The sequence below is a fragment of the Octopus bimaculoides genome, chromosome 1, assembly GCF_046866305.1.
Source record: "Octopus bimaculoides isolate indiv1 chromosome 1, ASM4686630v1, whole genome shotgun sequence".
Classification (NCBI taxonomy): domain Eukaryota; kingdom Metazoa; phylum Mollusca; class Cephalopoda; order Octopoda; family Octopodidae; genus Octopus; species Octopus bimaculoides.
Window position 1 is genome coordinate 121,772,158 of NC_142928.1, and position 20,989 is coordinate 121,793,146.

General features: G+C 38.1%; 1 protein-coding gene across 5 annotated transcripts in view; it reads left to right on the forward strand.

Moving 5' to 3' along the window:
* LOC106870855 (beta-galactosidase) overlaps positions 1-19,969 on the forward strand; it is a 157,660-nt gene extending 137,691 nt beyond the window's left edge. For all 5 annotated transcript variants that reach the window (XM_089357188.1, XM_089357180.1, XM_089357185.1 and 2 more), the window contains 6 exons: positions 1,543-1,632; positions 4,522-4,626; positions 5,957-6,091; positions 7,589-7,701; positions 13,709-13,832; positions 17,000-19,969. In XM_089357188.1, the coding sequence (XP_089213314.1) occupies positions 1,543-1,632; positions 4,522-4,626; positions 5,957-6,091; positions 7,589-7,701; positions 13,709-13,832; positions 17,000-17,242 (810 nt within the window). In that variant the 3' untranslated portion in view covers positions 17,243-19,969. The remainder of the gene's footprint in view (positions 1-1,542; positions 1,633-4,521; positions 4,627-5,956; positions 6,092-7,588; positions 7,702-13,708; positions 13,833-16,999) is intronic.
* The last annotated feature ends 1,020 nt before the right edge of the window (positions 19,970-20,989 follow it).

Consider the following 20,989-nt stretch of genomic DNA (forward strand, 5'->3'; position numbering starts at 1 on the left):
TTTGGGTTGCTATTTCTAGCAGGTAACGCTTAGCCATCTTGGTTGGTGTGTGTCAAAAATCAAGGGGGAGATAAATGACATTTACTTCGTTAATTCTATGTCGAAATCAGAACTTTGGGACAAACTGGCCAAGTGTTGGAGTTCAACTGGGACTGAAACAAGAGAATAATTGCATTACAGAATTAATTCTCATTTGTCCAACCTCAGATCAAACACCACCGGGTTTGATCAAATGTATTATGATCATGCTATTTAGCTCTCTTTAGTTTTGGGCCACAGTCCCAATTAGCCCACCACAGGAGCTAGCTTAAAAATCCACATGGAGTGTAGCTTTTAAGCTACTCTTTTTGATTTTGTTTACTCTTTACTTGTTTCAGTCATTTGACTGTGACCATGCTGGAGGACCACCTTTAGTCGAGCAAATCGACCCACGACTTATTCTTTGGAAGCCTAGTACTTATTCTATCAGTCTCTTTTGCCAAACCGCTAAGTTACGGGGACATAAACACACCAGCATCAGTTGTCAAGCGATGTTTGGGGGACAAACACAGACACACAGACATACACACACACACACATACATATATACATATATACGACGGGCTTCTTTCAGTTTCCGTCTACCAAATTCACTCACAAGGCTTTCGTCGGCCCGAGGCTATAGTAGAAGACACTTGCCCAATGTGCCACACAGTGGGAATGAACCTGGAACCATGTGGTTGGTAAGCAAGCTACTTACCACACAGCCACTCCTGTGCCTATATAAGCTAGTATATAATAAATATCTATTTATATCTATATTATCATCCAACCCATTTCAGCATGGAAAACAGACATTAAATGTTGTTGATGATATGTGTGTGTGTGTGAAGGCACTTGGCTTAGTGGTTAGGGTGTTGCACTCATGATTGTGAGATCGTAGTTTCAATTCCCAGAATGGGTATTGTGTTGTGTTCTTGAGCAAAACACATCATTTCACATTGTCATCTGAAGTGGCACATTGTGCACCTGTACAAGTTATAACAATTTGGTGGAGAGAGTGAGCTTATGTGAACACTAACATTTGATCTCTGTAAACAGAGCAGTGTGGTTGTTCAAGAAATTGCAGAACCCTCATACATTGTCTAATGATGGGAGAGTCCATGTCCATGATATATAGCATAGCTGTGTGGTAAGAAGCTTGCTTCCCAACCACATGGTTCTGGGATCAGTCCCCCTGTGTGACACCTTGGGAAAGTGTCTTCTACTATAGTCTTGTGAGTTGATTTGGTAGATGAAGACTGAAAGAAGCTTGTCGTGTATATATATATGTGTGTGTCTGTTCTTGTCCCCCCCCCCATCGCTGCAGTTCAGCAAGAGAGACTGATACAATAAATACTAGGCTTAAAAGAAATTAGTCCTGGGGTCGATTTGTTCAACTAACACCATTCAAGGTAGTGCTCCAGCATGGCTGCAGTCAAATGACTGAAACAAGTAAAAGAAAAAAGAAGAGAATAGAACTATTTTTTCAATAATAAATTGTCTTAATTCTTTATTTTCCAGGGAGCCTCCATTTTAAACCTTCTGTCATACCTCATGCCAAAGGGACCAATCCTAACCGAATATACTGTCGCTATGGAAGATGTTAAACTGGTATAGTTTAATAATTTTTTAACTTCTTTTTCTCGTTATTTCTAATCACATTTGTTTCAAGTAAAGCTGGCAAAAATTGAAGAACTATAATTTTTAGACTCATATTTCTAAATTTTGAATTCAATCTCTACTGGAATTAACCCTTTCATTGCTGTATTTATTTTGAGATACTCTGTGTTTCTTTCAATTACTTTAAATATAACAAAGAATTTAGTAAAATAACTTAGTTATAATTCAGCTAGTGTTAGGAACATAAATTGTGACTAAGGTTTGGTGGAAGATTTTAATTCAAAACTTATGAAAACAAGACATTTCTACTCAGAGCCAGAGCAGGTTTCAGCTGGGTTGGTAACGAAAGGGTTAAGTTTTGTTTTTCATTCCATGTAGGTTGATAAAATAAATATCTTTCATATGGTGAATTTTTCACTTGTATCAGCTCAACCATTCACCTACAAATTTGTGGCTATTTTCTAATGTAAAAGAAAAAAAAAATCAATGTTTGTGTTTCAATACCATTTATGGTATTACTTTTGATGGAGAACTGAAGCTGAATCTATGTGCCAGGGAAGCAATGTGTGTGTGTGTGTGTGTGTGTGTGTGTGTATGTGTGTATATATATATATATATATGCATGTATGTGTATATCATCATCATCATCACCGTTTAACATCTGCTTTGCATGCTGGCATGGGTTGGACGGCTACACCAGGCTACAATCTGATCTGGCAAAGTTTCTACAGCTGGATGCCCTTCTTAACGCCAACCACTCCAAGAGTGTAGTGGGTACTTTTATGTGCCATCGGCATGAGGGCCAGTCAGGAGGTACTGGCAATGACCATGCTCAAAAGGTGTTTTTTACGTGCCACCTGCATGGGAGCCAGTCCAGTGGCACTGGCAATGACCACAATCGAGTGTTGTTTTTCATGTGCCAGTAAGGCGACACTGGCAATGATCACACTTGAATGGTGTGTTTTATGTACCACTGGCATGAGAGCCAGTCAGCGGCCCTTGCAACAATCACGCTCGGATGGTGCTTTTAACATTCAACTGGCACAAGTGCCAATCAGGCGGTACTGTCATCGGCCACGTCAGCAATTTTGATTTCTCTTGCCTCAACAGGTCTACGCAAGCAAAGTTTATTGTTCAATGAATGAAGTGGGCTGGTTATACACCACTGGCACCAGACTCTGGTCTGCTTTGGCATGGTTCTATACTGGATACCCTTCCTAATGCCAACCATTTTATAGAGTGTACTGGGTGCTTTTTATGTGGAACCAGTACCAGTGCTTCGTACATGGCACCAGCATTTGTTCTTTTTATGTGGCAAAAGCACCAGGTTTTCTTACATGGCACCATCATTAACAGTGTCAACAAGTACCTTACAAGGCAAAAAAATGGTAAAACTCCTTTAACTGGGAGGTGGTAGTAGTGGTGCCAGTTGAGAGATTAAAGATATAGAGAGACAGAGATAGATGTCTTGCTGTAGATACATGGATACCACTGTAGGAGAGAAAAGGAGAGTTGGAGAATAAGATAAGGAGAGTGATAATGAGAGAAATGATGGTGAAGACGAATTGGGACATACCTTTGAGGTACTTTGGAGATGGTGAGAATAGGTGAAGTGATACAGAGGTTTGGACTGGATGAGTCAGCAGGATAAAAATGATTATGGCGAATGATGGAGAGAAACCTAGGAGAGGCTGAGAGGCAGGGGTTGCAATAGATATGTGAGGGCACTGAGGGTGATAGCAGATAAGTGAGGTGTTAATAATGGAGAACAGCACAGGGGAAAGTAGGTGATTGGTGGAGATAATAGGCATGGGCAAGATAATGGGAAATGGAAGTGGTTTGGAGTGGGGAAAAGAGGTAACTGAGAAAGCTGGGGGGATGTAGTATGTGCCTATTCTGCTCCCAGGTGACAGAGAAATGATGAGGGTGGGGTGGAATGTATAAGGAAACAACTCATATATTTGTTAATTTATATATATATATATATATATATATATATCGAACTAAATTCGATGACTGGCACCCATGCCAACGTCGTCTCCTTCATTGGACACGAAACTCAGCTTGCGAAGACTTATTGGGGCAAGCGAAAGCGAAATCGTGATGGCACCTGTACCCAGCATCGCCTTTCTGGCACTTGTGTCCGTGGCATATGTAAGGACTTTCGAGCGAGATCGTTGCCAGTGCCCCTGGACTGGCTCTTGTGCGGGTGGTACATAAAATACACCATTTTGAGTGTGGCCGTTGCCAGTACCGCCTGACTGGCCTTCGTGCCGGTGGCACGTAAAAGCACCCACTACACTCTCAGAGTGGTTGGCGTTAGGAAGGGCATCCAGCTGTAGAAACTCTGCTAAATCAGATTGGAGCCTGGTGTAGCCATCTGGTTTCACCAGTCCTCAGTCAAATCGTCCAACCCATGCTAGCATGGAAAGCGGAGGTTAAATGATGATGATGATGATATATATATATATGCATATTTATATATGTGTGTGTGTGTGTGCATATACACATACAGAGTGAGTCAAAAGTAGCACTCAAACCCTGTTTAAAGGTTGATATATATGACTTCCCAGAAACTGGGCACTACTTTTGACTCATCCTGTATATAAATATTTGTATAAATATTATATTAATATTTGTTTTCAAGCTCACTTATAATAAAAACAATTTTACATCAATCTGATGGGTTACTCTATACTTTTCCTTATACAAGAATGTTGTTCTCTGTGACTTTGAAATTTTGGCCAATCTGACAATGGCTTAGCTGGCTGAAACTTCAAAGTTACTGTCAACAACATTCATGTATAAGAATAAGATATTTGTATAAATATTGCACTTATAGAACTATTGTATTTAATGATATAAATGTTATATTTGCAGTATTACGGGTTCACATTATACAGACACCAGCTTGAATCTTCAGTGTATCAGAAGCCTTTGATAGGTCTTGATGTAAGGGATAGAGCATATGTTTCTGTGAATCAGGTGAGAACACTTTAGAAACATTCAAGAGTTTCTTTGAGTAAAATATTTTCATTTTTTTCTTCTTCTTTATGTCTATAAAGTTTATGTACTTGTTGTTAAAAGGCATGAAATAAAGTTGCTCTTACCTTGAGTTGCAATCAGTAACAATCCCTCCAAGTATCAGATCATGAGAAACCAGCAAGACCTCCCAGTTGTAACCACATGTAAGCTCTCTTAACCACGTACCAGAAAGGACTACTACTCTATGACCACTCCCAGCACACAACTTGACCCACTCTGCAGACCCCATAAGAAAGAAGCCAGCTTCAACCTGCTGCTTCTTGACATGATGTCATTTCTATTCTGTTTCATAATTGTCCATTTTTAAGTAGAGATTCAGTGCAGTGCCTCCTAAGTACAGTGGCATAAGGCTAGCCACATGTTCTATACCCTGCAGCTTGGCCATGAGTCTTACTTTTTCATCCAGGCCACCACATTGCCTTCTCCAAGAAGCAGTCTCAACACATTGCTGCTGATTCTGATTTTTGTAGCCATCGCATGTCAGTGGTTAGAAAGGCAGGAGCACGAAAACAAGGAGAACAAAAATTTGAAGAAGGCAAACAAAAAAAACAACTCTTGGATGTGTCTTCACAACTGGTAATAGCTTGTTGTTGTAAGGTGCAAAATAAAGTTACTCATACCTTAATTTACAATTGACAATAATCCCTCCAAGCGTTGGATCACAAGAAACCACGAGACCTCAGAGTTGTATATGTAAGCTCTCCTAACCACATGGCAGAAAGGGCTACTACTCTACGAATGCTCCAGCACACAACTTGACCATGCCACAAACCCAGTAAGAAAGAGGCCATCTTCAACTTGCTGCTTCTTGATGTGACATCATTTCCTGCCCCTTCCTGTCCCTCTGTGACATCACCCACCTGTATGTATGAGAGTGTGTGTGGAGAAGAAAGAGAGAGAAGGAGACTTGGTAATGGCTTGTTTGTGCAAAAGTTGTCAATCAAAAGTTCTGCATATTGGGGTACTAGTAGATTTCAGGGGTCATCAAGAGAGAATGTACAGTTTTGTGGGCCTTTCTCTTGATGACTTTACAGTCTCACCAGCCTCACTCACTGACACGAGGCCTCCAGCTATTGGACTGACTGACTAGTATTTGATCTTAAGTCTGTTTCAGGATCATCAACACCATTCAGATTTTGAAGTCATGCAGGTCTGACTCCACAGTTTGAGTGGTGCTGACATTAAACTAAAAGATATTAAATATTGTCTTCTCTAACACTCATATACAGGAATATGATTGTCAAGTGAATTAATTTTCTTTTCTCAACAGGAGTTCATGGGTATTTTAGAATGGCAGTGGACATATGTGATGAACATCACAGGAAAAGCTGGTGACTTTTTGAATATTCTTGTAGAAAATCAAGCTCATATAACATTTGGCAACACCATTAATAATAACCTCAAGGTGATTTCTCTTTCAGTTTATCTCTTTCTGTCTTTATTTCTTTTCCATGATATTCTTTAATACAAATAAGAAACATTTATATAATAAGGTTATAACAAATATAGATCCAATTTTAACTTTCTTTAATTTCTTCTTCAAATGGCATTGTAGTGAAATCACAAAATCTTGAAGTTAAAAAATACGAAAAGAAAATAATTTATTTTCGCTCACTTTAACCCTTTTGATACTAGTCCATTTGAGATCATCCTGGTTCTATGACACAAACTCACTGTTTCAAAGTGAACTAAATTTTCATGTTAATTTGTTCCAGTTACCAGCTTAACCCTTTAGCATTTAATCCAGCCATATTCAGCCCAATTATTCTACTTGTTTTATGTTAAATCTGACCAGATCCAATGTTTCAAACCTACCTTACAATGTCATACTAAAAATATACAAGCATACCATTGAAATCTTGAAGCTACAAGATAATGTGTGACTAATTCAAAGCAACGTGGATAAATAAGTAATATATTTGATGAAGGGTTAATAACGACAAAAAGTATTTTACTAAATTATTTTAAAAATCAACCAATGCAGAAGTAATGTATTTCCACAGAAATATGATAACAGAAGGGTTAAACTTGAAGATTAATTAACCAGTGGTTAATTAATCTGCAACAACAAACTTTATATATATGAAAGAACTGAAGAAGTAAATCCACTCAAAACTTCATTACCATTAACTGCAGAAAGCAGTTTTATATATCAATCTATCTTTTGTTGGGGAATGTCATGTTTGAAACTATTTTTATTTTTTGTTGAGATATGTCAAGTTTATTGACTTGCAGAAAATACCAAATCTATTTTTAAGTAGATATTGAACATCATTACTGGAGTAACCATGAAATTTAATTTCACAGTCAAAGGGTTAAGAGACAATACAAACTTAGTAGATCCAAATATTATTCTTTTCATTTGACAAGGGAAAAACAAAAAAATCAGAAGGATATTTGAAGCTTAGTGGTGTTGTAAAAAAAACAAAACAAAAGACAAAAATTTGTACTGAATAAAAAAACGCTATTACTATTGCATACAAAATTGATTTTTATAGCAATACTTTTCCTTGAAAATACTTCAGTATTGAAATCTTGTTTTCGAATATATTAACATCATTCTTTTCAATACATAATTTAATTTCTTTGTGTTTAGCTCATAAATAACTACAAGATTTCGATGATGTCAATATTGCATCTCTCTCTTAATAAACCTCTCATTGATTGATTTTACTTCTTTATTTAAAAACTAAATGAATGACTAATGTATATATCCACTGGATGCAGGGAAAAGATGTTCTAAATAGTTTGTTTCCAGTCTTGAAAAAATATGTGCTAAAAGAACAGTGATGATTGGTGATGATGATGTTGGTGGTGATTGATGTTAGTGTTGTTGTTGGTGATGGTGGCAATGACAATAATGTTACAGAATGTTTAATGGAACTCAAATTCTTTTTTATAGGGAATCTTGAAAAATTTGACCCTTAATAACCAAACCCTTAGCAAATGGGAAATGTATCCATTCTATGACATGCAAAGTCCAAACAAGACAGTTGTTGAATCTTTCTTGAAAAAGTAAGTGAGATGTCATTATTGTTTATATTTGTCCTGTTTAAAACAAAATTAAATTTTCTCTCATGAATATGAATGCAAAGCTTGTATGTAGATTGACGAGAGATAATGAAAGAAAGCGGCAGTGAGACAATGTAGTGAGAGAAAGAAAGGTTGGAAGGGCATTCTAGAGTTGTAAATATGGGTAATGAGGTATGAGGTGGTATCAAAGTTTTCAGACTAATTCTATATCACACCATCTGATGGCAGCACACAGTTGCATGCACACTGAGAGCTAGCAGTGACCTTCATGAGGCAGTGTGCTGAGTGGCATCGCTGTGTTTACTTTGTAAGTTGTGAAATTTGTGTTTTTGTGATCACATGTATGCTGTAGTCTGCAATTTTTGTCATGGACAGAAAGCCGGAAGAAGAGCCACTGTGAAATTTTGTGTTAAACTTGGGAAGTCTGCTACAGAGACATTGAGCATGCTTCAGCAAGCTTATGGTGACAAAGCAATTGGATTGTATGCAATGTTTCAAGTGGCATGGGTACTTCCAAAACAGAAGAACATCCCTGGAACATGATGAGTGATCTGGAAGATCTGCCGTGAGCGTCACCCCTGGAAATGTAGTATTGTGCATTGAGAATTTGTCCTGCAGAGCCAGACCGTCACTCAAGTTCTACTGTGACGTTTTGAAGTATTTGAGGGAGGACATTCAGCAAAAGTAACCGGACCTGTGGAGCACAATTGGATTCTTCATGATGACATTGCACCCTATTACTGAGCTCTCCTCACACATGAGTTTCTCGCCAAAAACAACATTGTATTGCTTCTGCACCCACCCTATTCGCCAGATTTAGCACCTGCAGACTTCCATCTTTTTCCAAAGATGAAAAGGCAGCTCAGAGGTTGCTGTTTTAACACTTGTTGGGATCCAGAGCAAATCAGAGAAGGTACTTGACTCACTTATGGAAAACAACTTCCAGGCCAGATTCCAAAAGCGGCAGGAACTCTGGGACAAAGTGACTATTTCAAAGGAGATGATGTTAAAACTTAAGTAAATAAGTTATTTTTTATTAAACATTACTAGTCTGGTAACCTTTTGGTACTACATATAGTTAAAAATAGGTGATGGTTAGCAATAGAATCAATCCAGGAGTGAAGGTGCTGATTCGTAGTACAGATGGGTGAAGCTCGATTGTTTTAAGTAGAAGGAAAGTGAGAGCATTCCAGTGCAGTCCTTTATGTAGATGAAGGGGTTAGAATGGAGTGGAGTGGATGATGCAGTCTGGACACATGGTGGATAGAAGAAAGAGGGTGCAGGAGGGGTGTGAATAACAATGAGAGGTATATATATATATATATATATATATATATATCATCATCATCATCATCGTTTAACATCTGCTTTCCATGCTAGCATGGGTTGGACGATTTGACTGAGGACTGGTGAACCGGATGGCTGCACCAGGTCACAATCTGATCTGGCAGAGTTTCTATAGCTGGATGTCCTTCCTAATGCCAACCACTCAGAGAGTGTAGTGGGTGCTTTTACATGCCACCGGCACGCGGGCCAGTCACGCAGTACTGGCAACGGCCACACTCAAAATGTGTGTTTTACATGCCACCTGCACAGGAGCCAGTCCAGCGGTACTGGCAACAATCTCACTCGAATATCTTTACACGTGCCAGGAAGGCAACGCTGGGCACAGGCGACGCTGGGTACAGGTGCCATCACGATTTCACTTTCGACATATACATACATACATACATATATGTTTATACACACACACATATATAAGTCACAGTATTCAATTAATCTGTCAGTGCGCGTAAAAAAAACTCCTTAATGTATCATTCTACAAAACATATAGAATATATAGTACAGTACAAGAGAAAATGATAAGGAGTCTATAAAGTCACAAATGACAGAGAAATAGTTTGATGAAATTTTATTTAACAATAAGAAAATTCTAATATCACAACAAATTGTTTTGTAACTTAAAAACATGTAAATAATTTATGTTATTATATTTGATAATAAATAAATTATTTAAATGACTGCATTAATGCAAAAAACCTTCAAAATAAAGCAGAATTTAAGTTACGAAACAGTTTTTCCTGATGTTAGGATTTTATTATTGTTAAGTAAAATTATTTCAAACTATTTTTTGTCATTTATGACTATCATCATCATCATCATCATCATCGTTTAACGTCCGCTTTCCATGCTAGCATGGGTTGGACGATTTGACTGAGGACTGGTGAAACCGGATGGCAACACCAGGCTCCAGTCTGATTTGGCAGAGTTTCTACAGCTGGATGCCCTTCCTAACGCCAACCACTCAGAGAGTGTAGTGGGTGCTTTTACGTGTCACCCGCACGAAAACGGCCACGCTCGAAATGGTGTCTTTTATGTGCCACCCGCACAAGCCAGTCCAGGGGCACTGGCAACGATCTCGCTCGAAAAAACCTACAGGAGCCAGTCAGGCGGTACTGGCAACGGCCACGCTCAAAATGGTGCATCTCATGTGCCACCCGCACAAGAACCAGTCCAGGAGCACTGGCAACGATCTTACTTGGCTTGCCGGGTCTTCTCACGCACAGCCCATTTCCAAAGGTCTCGGTCTGTAGTCATCGCCTCGGTGAGGCCCAATGTACGAAGGTCTTGCCTCACCACCTCAGCCCAGGTCTTCCTGGGCCTACCTCTTCCACGGGTTCCCTCAACTGTTAGGGTGTGGCACTTTTTCACGCAGCTATCCTCCTCCATTCTCACCACATGTCCATACCAGCGCAATCGTCTCTCTTGCACGCCACAACTGATGCTTCTAATGTTCAGCTTTTCTCTCAAGATACTTACACTCTGACGGGTATTCACATTGACATTACACATCCAACGGAGCATACTGGCTTCATTCCTTGCGAGCTTACGTATGTCCTCAGCAGTTACAGCCCATGTTTCACTGCCATGTAGCATGGCTGTTCGTACGCATGCGTCATACAGTCTGCCTTTTACTCTGAGTGAGAGTCCCTTTGTCGCCAGCAGGGGTAAGAGCTCTCTAAACTTTGCCCAGGCTATTCTTATTCTAGCAGCTACACTTTCAGCGCACCCACCCCCACTACTAACTTGGTCGCCCAGATAGCGGAAGCTATCGACTACCTCTAGTTTTTCACCCTGGAATGAGATAGAAGTTGTTTCCTGTTTGTTTGCAGTCTTTATTGCACCTGAACATCTGCCACAAACAAAAACTAACTTGCTAGTTAACCTGCCTTTGATGTTGCTGCACCTCTTATGTGTCCATAGCTTGCACCGGGTACATCTTATAGAGTTACTACCTACTCCTTTTCTACATACTGAGCAGGGCCATCTACCTGAAGGGGTTTGTGTTTTATCTACCTTCCTACTTATTAGGATTTTGGTTTTAGCTAGGTTGACTCTAAGGCCCTTCAATTCTAGACCTTGCTTCCACACCTGAAACTTCTCCTCTAGTTCTGATAGTGACTCCGCAATTAGGGCAAGGTCATCAGCATAGAGGAGCTCCCAGGGGCAACCTGTCTTGAACTCCTCTGTGATTGCCTGGAGGACTATGGTAAATAATAGGGGGCTGAGGACGGAACCTTGGTGGACCCCTACCTCTACCCGGAATTCATTGCTGTACTCATTTCCAACCCTCACCTTACTGGCAGCATCTCTGTACATGGCTCGCACAGCTCTCACTAACCATTCTTCTATCCCAAGTTTCCTCATTGACCACCAGATAAGGGATCGGGGGACCCTGTCAAAGGCTTTCTCCATGTCAACGAAAGCCAGGTACAGAGGTTTATCCTTAGCTAGGTATTTCTCTTGCAACTGTCTCACTAGAAATAAGGCATCAGTAGTGCTTTTACCTGGCACGAACCCAAACTGCATCTCATCTAAATTGATTCGCTCCCTAATTAGTTGGGCTATGACCCTCTCTGTAACTTTCATAACCTGATCTAACAGCTTGATGCCTCTGTAATTATTTGTATCTAAAGCGTCCCCTTTACCTTTGTAGCAGTTGACTATGATGCTGCTACACCAGTCATAGGGTATGACTCCTTCATGTATCACCTGGTTCGTAATACGGGTGACTAGATATTATACATACATACACACATACATATATCCGTCCATTTCTCTACCCATTATTCCTGGGTGGGTCATTGGAGTAAAGTCCTGCACCCCCTCCTCCATGACACCCTATCAGAAGCAACTGTTGTTACACTTTCTTGCGAGTGTCTTCTGTAATAGTCCTGAGTTTAGCAAAACCTTGTTAGTGGATTTAGTAGACAGAAATTGAAAGAAGTGTGGCTGTGTCGTGTGTGTGTGCATGCATGTGTGTGTGTGTGTGTGTGTACCTTTATCTTGAAAATCAGCAGTGCTCATTTTTTTTTCCCATGAAAATATGTTTAGCCATGGGGCGAATACTATCTTGCTTAGAAACAGGTGAGAGGGTTGGTGACAAGAGGGGCATTCAGCTATAGAAAATCTGCCTCAACAAATTCTGTCCAACCCATGCAAGCATGGAAAAGTGGACAATAAGTAATGATGATGATATGTTTGCACGTGGGAGTTTGTGTACGTTTATGTCTCCTTCTCTTGATATTGCATGTTTATTGTAAATGTATGTCATTCATTTCCGATATTCTGTAAAAATACAGCTGGCCATGGGGTAATATTACTTTGCTTGGAAACAGGTAAAGGTTGACAACAGACAAGGCATGCGGCCATAGAAAATCAGCCTCAATAAATATTAAGCTTTTGGTATTTCCTGGTGAAAATGAAATCTGTTGCAAATTGTTACAAATTGTTACATCAGTTGCATCACGGAATTCCAAAGGACATACACCTTTCTCATTTCTCATATCATACCCATATCCTTGGATACTGTAGTAGCCATTGTGTTGTTGACCAGCTTGTTTGTTAAAATTAGCAGCCATTGTAATGTAGTGGCTATAGATTGACAGTGCAATTTTCTACAGAAGGGCTCTTGTAGAAATAGTCCTTCAAGTCACTTCTCAATCCTTCTTATGTATGTGTGTAAATGTATACACAGGGGTGCTGAAAAGTATTTGACTTTGCTTAAAAGTAAAAACAAGAGGATAAGTTAATTATGATTTTATTAAACATATTCCCCTCTCAGATTCACATACTTATTGCAGCAGTCCTTCAGTTTTCCTAAGCCCTGTAAAAGAACTCAGAAGGTTGGACCTCTAACCAGGCCTCTTGCAATACCCCTACAGCCAAGAACTTTTTAGCATACCCTCATGTGTGTGTGTGTGTGTGTGTGTGTGAAGATGGAAGGGAGGATGAAAACTGCACTCAAAAGCTTGTGGAATAGACTCTGTATGTAAATTAAAGGGCCAAATTTTTCACTTTATGTCATGCTATTTCTACTTAGGACTACAGTAAGAGTACACATGTCTGTGGAATATTCAACCACTTACATGCAAACACAATGAGGTGGTTCAATTGATCAAACAACTGGAATATTTTATCTTAACCAACAGAAGGTTCATTTAATTATTTGCTTTTAATACAGGTATGTGTGTGTGTGTGTGTGTGTGTGTGTAGAAATATATATACATATCATCATCATCCTGTTGCACTGCTTGCACAGGTCCCCGTGTCCCTCAGTCACAAATTCTATGGTTTGTCACATTTGGCAGGTCAGAAGGATTGCAGTTTACGAGCAATTGTATGGAAATTTCCGTCTAGTATCAGACATTATCAAAGACTTTAGAGTCAGATTTACAGGGCATTGTTGGAGAGCTAAAGATGAAATTGTTAGTGAAGTCCTTTTGAGGGAGCCTACACATGGAAAAGCTAGCAGGGGATGACAAACCATGACCTATATCAAGCAGATTGGTGGTGGTGGTGGTGGTGGTGTGTGTGTGTGTCTATATTTTGTTTCACAATATTCTTGTTGAAACGAGTATAGTCTGTAGTTAAATAAAGCCGCAAAGAATTTTTTTGTTTTAAATTTCACTTCATCATTCTTTCATAGAGCAACAGAGAAATCAAATGCAACATCTTTGAAAATTCCAACATTCTATCATGGTCTCATAAATTTACCAAATGATAAAAGTCAAGTAAATGATACTTATATAGATTTAAAATACTGGACCAAGGTAAGTGAAACAGTTGCCTTTTTCCCCTGCTGTCTCTCATTTTTTTTTTCTTTTACGAATAACTTTTTGGAAACATATTGTTATATTTCAGATGGTCATTTTTTTTTTTTTTGCAAATAAACACACATTTTTGCCTTTGATTTTGCCTTTCATCCTTTTTGGGTGATAAAAATAAGTACCAGTCAAGTACTGGGGTCAATGTAGTTGACTAGCCCCATCCCCCAAAATTTCAGGGCTTCTGCCTGTCTTAGAAAGGATTATTATTACTAGTGGGTGGGTGGATTGGCAGAATTATTAGAACATCAGAAAAAATGCTTTGCAGTATTTATTGTGGCTGTTAATGTCCTGATTTCAAATCCTTCCAAGATCTGCTTTGCTTTTCATCCTTTCAAGTTTACTATAAAATATCAGTTAAGTACTGGAGTTGATGTAATTGACTCTCTTTTTTCTAAGTTACTGGACTTGTGCTTAAATTAGAAATAATTGTTGTTATTTGATATTGTGTGTGTATGTATGTATGTATACATGCAAACCTCTAACTGTGGAGGGAACTTGTGGAAGAGGTTGACCCAGAAAGACATAGGATGAAGTGGCAAAGTATGATCTTCAGATGTTGGATATCACAGGGGTGATGACAAGTGATCAAGACCATTGGCAGTTTGCTGTACTTGAGAAGACATGTCAAACCAAGTGAAATTGTGGTCATGGCCACTGACGGTGACACATAAAAGGCACCTACTATACTCTTGGAGTGGTTGGTATATAGGAAAGGCATCTAGCTGTAGAAATCAAGCCAAATCAGACTGGAGTCTAGTACAGCTCTTTGGTTTACCAGTCTCAGTCAAACTGTCTAACTCATGCCAGCATGGAAAATGATATATAAATGATGATGATGTGATGTGTGTGTGTGTGTCAGAGCACTCTTAATTGTGGGATTGTGGTTTCAATTTCTGGACTGGGTGGTGCATTATGTTTTTGAGCAAAACACTTTGTCTCACATTGCTCTGCAGTCACTTTGACACCTGAGGTATGATACACCATGCACTTGTTCAGGCAACATCAATTTCATAGAGGGAGTGAACTAGTGTACTGCTCATAAATTCGATCACTATAGACAAATTATTTATGAAAGTTGTTAAGCAAGAAATTGCAGAACTATCTTCCTTGGAATATGGGATATTACCATCATATCCCCCCCCTCTCTCTCTCTCTCTCTCTCTCTCTCCCTCTCTCCCTCTCTCTCTTTCTCTCTCTCTCTCTAAGCTTGCGAAGACTTATTGAGACAAGCGAAATCGAGATGGCACCTGTGCCCAGCGTTGCCTTTCTGGCACTTGTGCCCATGGCATGTATAAGGGTTTTCGAGTTAGATCGTTGCCAGTTCTCCTGGCCTGGCTCTTGTGCGGGTGGCACATTAAATACACCATTTTCAGCGTGGTCGTTGCCAGTGCCGCCTGACTGGCCTTCGTGCTGGCGGCACATAAAAGCACCCACTACACTCTATGAGTGGTTGGTGTCAGGAAGGGCATCCAGCTGTAGAAACTCTGCAAAATCAGATTGGAGCCTGGTGTAGCCATCTGGTTTCACCAGTCCTCAGTCAAATCGTCCAACTCATGCTAGCATGGAAAGTGGACGTTAAACGATATGATGATGATGATGATATATATATATACATATATATATATATATATATATACACCAAATGAAAAGAACAAAAAGACAAAGAAAATTCTTTAAGACATTTTTAATGATTTGTTACAATTGTTTCTGTACCGACTCTATTTGCAAATAGAGTCGGTACAGAAACAATTGTAACAAATCATTAAAGATGTCTTAAAGAATTTTCTTTGTTTTATCTTCTTTTCATTTGGATTATTTGCTCTTTGCCAAACCCACTTTACAGTGTAATTGTCATGAAGCTTGTTTTTTCTACACCTGAGGAATTCCAGCTTTGGCCTGGAACCCAACAGCGTTGATAGTTCAGTATTCAGGTTGAGCGCTTCTCTGGAAATACCCTAACTTTACACCCTGCCTGACCTTATATATATATATATATATATATATATATATATATACATATCTCTTACACTCTCTGAGTGGTTGGCGTTAGGAAGGGCATCCAGCTGTAGAAACTCTGCCAAATTAGATTGGAGCCTGGTGTTGCCATCCGGTTTCACCAGTCCTCAGTCAAATCGTCCAACCCATGCTAGCATGGAAAGCGGACGTTAAACGATGATATCATACTTGGGGACAGTCATACTTTGTCAGTTAAACACATCATCATCATCGTCTTTTAACGTCTGCTTTACATACTGGCATGGGTTGGACGGTTTGACTGAGGACTGGTAAGCCAGGAGTCTGCGCCAGTCTCCAATCTCTTCTGGCAAGGTTTCTACAGCTAGATGCTCTTCCTAACGCCAACCACTCCAAGAGTGTAGTGGGTGCTTTTTACATGCAACTGGCATGGGGGCCAGTCAGGCGACACTGGCAATGACCATGCTTAAATAATGCTTTTTACGTGCCACTGGCATAGGAGCCAGTTGGGCAACACTGCCATCAGTCACTCTCGGATAGTGCTTTTTACATGTCCCTGGCACAGGAGCCAGTCAAGCGGTACTGGCATTAGCCATGCTTGAAAGGTGCCTTTTATGTGCCACGGGTGCGAGTCAGGTGGTACATGTACTATATATTTGGTCATCACTTCAGCTTTATTATTATTTTAGTTTCTTTGTCAAAGCTCATTTGTTCTTATTCCAAATTGAATAAGCAGAACAAGAGGAGACATGTGGGATAGAGAGTCACTGAAGAGGTCACAGGATGTGTGACGAAAGAGCTTTGGCAAAGAAACTAAAATAATAGTAATAAAACTGAAGCGAAGACCAAGTATATAATGTGTGTATTTAATTGGCAAAATATGACCATCTCCAAGTATAACAATATCTGTTTCAACATTTGATTTCATGTCAAGAATGTTGCAAAACAAAAACATAAATGTGTGTGTGTGTGTGTATATATATGTGTGTGTGTGTATATATATGTGTGTGTGTGTATATATATGTGTGTGTGTGTATATATATGTGTGTGTGTGTGTGTGTGTGTGTGATATATATAATGCAGATACATACAGATGTATAGAATCATTATTGTTGCTTACATTTTCTTCTATTCAGGGTCAAGTGTACATCAATGGCTTTAATTTAGGAAGATACTGGACAGCAAGAGGCCCTCAAATCCGATTATTTGTGCCCAAGACAGTATTAGTACCAGGTGTAAATAATGTTGTGCTGTTCGAGCTAGAATCAGCTCCCTGTGGTGAAGGAAATCCTTGCATTGTCACTTTTGTCGACACCCCTTTAATTAACTCAGCTACCATAAGCAGTCGTGTTGTATCTCAACAACGTACTTTACATTAATTTCAGTAAAAAATTACATTGAAATTTAAAATTTTTCTTAAAAAATATTCTATTTAATCTTGTTGATTAAGTGAAAAAATTTTATATTTTTCTATTTCAATTTTTGGTAAATTATTGTCAGACGTAAGGGGATAACTTTTAATCCTTTAACTGCGAAAATAAATTTCATGGCCATTCCAATAATGATTGTTAAATATCTATCAAAAAAACATAAAATTAGTATTTTCTGTAAGTTACATTGCCTCCATAAACTTGACATATCTGAAAAGAAATAGTTTTGAACATGACATTCCTCAACAAAAGATAGATTGGTATGAAAAAAACAAAAAACTGCTTTCTGTTGTTAAGCATAATGAAATTTTGAGTGGATATATCTGATTTTTGCAGTAAAAGGGTTAAATTAACTTGAATTAAGTGAATCTGATTATCAAGAAATGTTATATTATTAAAATAACAGTGGAGTGGACAAAAAAAAAAAGTAGAGTGTTAAACAAAATGCCTTGCAGTATTTTGTTATGGCTCTTCACCTTTCAACTTAGAATCCTGTTGGGGTTGACTTTAATTTCCATTTGTTAAAATAAATACCTGTTAAATACTAGGATCAGAATAATGGTGATTTTGCCCTGAAGAAAGTATTGGTTCTTCCCATAATGTGGCTTTTTATACTTCTTCTATTTTTCAAAATTAAGATAAACAAAGTTCTTTTTTAATCTAAAATATACTCTCCTTCATTTTCTACAATGCTCTTCCATCTATCTGGTAGACTTGCAAGAACCCTCTTCCAGTATTCATTTGTCCGCGACGAAAAATACTTCTCTAGCACTGTACTGACCTCATCTACAGAATTCATATTTTTTCCATCCAAATGATCTTGAAGATGGTGGAATAAATGATAATCAGATGGGGCAATGTCTGGCGGATATGGTGGGTGGAGCATCATTTCCCATTCAAACTGCTCCAACTTTTGGAATGTCATCCTTGTTGTATGTGGCTGAGCATTATCTTGATGGAAGAACACCTTTTGTCTTGAAACCAAAGATGGTAATTTTTTCTTCTAGCACTGGTGTCGATAACTGGTTGAATGACCAAATCCAAGCTTTTCTGTTAGTTCCTCAACAGTTACAATGGGATTTTGTCCCACCAGGGTTTGCTAGACATCCTTGTTGAGCTCTACAGAGCTTCCAGGATAAGGCTCGTCTTCTAGGCTGTAGTTTCCTGCTTGGAATTTCTGGAACCACTGTTAACACTGGTTATTGTCCAATCCCCATATACTGCATTGATATTCTTCACACTTTCTGTTGCCTTTATTGAACTCATAAGGCAAAATATGCTGAATATGCTCCTTTGTCACTTTCATTATAGCTTTGAAAAAATAATTGTTAAAATCGAACTGCACTCTTCAAAACTTGCACTAAGAATAAGAAAAGGGAAAATTCCTACCAGCCTTTCTATCAAGTTGATGCAGGTAGTTTATTCCATCCCCCTCCGACTTTAGTTCATGCAGAAAAAACTGCATTATTTATGGAGTAACCCAATATTATCTTCTAGCCTGTAGAGAACAGTGGATTGGTAGAAACATCAAACAAAATGCTTTGCCGTATTTGTTTTGAGTTCAAATCCTGCTGAGGTTGACTTTGCATTTCATCCTTCTCTGGTCAATAAATACAGCACCTGTTAAGTATTGAAGTTGATACCATTGACTGTTCCCTCCTCACAAATTTTTGGTTTTATGTCTTTGTTAGAAATGAGTGGTAGAATTGGTAGAGCAATGGTAGTGAGTTAAAGTTATGTTGTGTTATATTTTGATTTAAATCCTGCTGAAGTCACTTTTGCCCATTGGGAGGGAGTCAAATAAATACAAGTGTTATGCTGGCATCAATTTGATTGTATCTTTTTTCTTTACCTATTTCTCATCTCATGCCAAAGTTAGAATGATTGTTATTGATTTCTAACATTGGCACAAAATACGTTTTTTCTTATCAGAGCAATTACAGTATCTACCTGATATTTATTAGGAAGGATGAAAGACAAAGCTGACTCAGATGGGATTTTATACAATTCATCTGGTGGTATACCAATTCTCCATATTATGTTATAATAATCATGGTAATAATTATCATCATTACTATATAATAGCAGAAATGTCAGAATATTGATTTTTGTCCTTCTGAATTTTGTGTTCAAATCCCACAAGAATCTACTTTAACTTTCATTTCTACAAAGACAATAAAATAAGTATCAGGTGTGTGATAAGTTCAAATCAATTGACTGTATATATTTCATATAAATCTGTGGTCTTCTGCTTATCTAAGAAATCATTTTTATTACAAGAATTTCTTTACAAATCTGTCACAATGTGGAAAAGGTGGAGGAAATTATACCTGCTTTTGTTTATTCATCCAACAGTATATTAATCAAATCATCAAAATGTTGCAGTGACCATGTTAAGTCATTACAGTCCTTGTGTCTAAGGTGTGAGTTCATAAGCCAAATACAAGCATTGCATTATGTCCAACATTAAGTTCACTTAACTATAATAACCTGTGGCCACTTTACTTTAAAAAATAAATGAATCAGTTCACCAATGTATGGTATTAGGGTGTGTGGGTGGGTGAATACTAATCAATATATTTGTAATATATTATTTTGTATGATGATATTCAATGAAATGGCAGATAAACCTGTTATTTTTTAATAAAAATGAAAAAATAAAATTTTTGAATACAACTCTTGTTTGTTTTTTCTTCTCTTCCATTTCTTATTGGTGATAATGATGTTGTCTAACTTCAGGTAAGCCCTGATTGAGCAGATTGATCAAAGATGTACCAGTTATGACCATTTTCATTTTTTTTTTGTATATATTGTCCACTCTGTGGCATGGTTGGTGTTAGAAAGGGCATCCAGCAGTAAAAACAGACACAATAGCCTGGAGTAGTCTTCTACCTAGCTGGCTCCTGTCAAACCATCCAACCCATGCCAGCATGGAAGACAGATATTAAATGATGATGATGATGATTAGGGACTTCATTGTTCAATGTGTCCTTTTTAAAATAGCAGATAGAGTAGGATTTAGTTATTGTTTCTAGCTGATAAAAAAACTGTTTAGAGATTCCTTCTTTGACTCATAGTTTGTTTTAAAAAAAAACTGGAAGCCTTCTAAGTAATTAGGGTTTTTGTTTTTCATGTCTCATCATCTTGAAATAATCAATGCAACAGATTTATTAACTTCCACATCAATAATATATGAAAAGAAGTTGAGCTCAGATTGATCCTCATCAAATAAACAATGTTCTTACTGGTAACAACTATGAGCTGTAAATTGCCTTGCACTAGACTTTATATCTGGGTACATTAAATCATTGAGTGCTGAGCCTTCTGCATGAAGTGAATGCAATCATAGTGATTAAAAACATACCACTGTGTAGACTGCATCTGAATGTAAAATGTTTAAATTGCTCATCATAAAAGATAGTGAAAACTAAACTAGACTGAACTAGTAAGAGTTTACTGGCTTACCTCTTAGTTTGAAATAAATGAAAAATTTTGATTAAAAGTCTCTTGAAACATACTATACATTCAAAAACTATGATTCTCTTTTTTGACATTGTGGTTTAATGGAGACCAAATAAATAATTATTGACACACTTTGTAAATTTAAACATTGTTGTTGCACTTCACATGGAAGGTAAAAGAAAAAAACTGTTTTAAAGTTTAAAATTCAGAGAAAAATATACAGAAAACTATAAT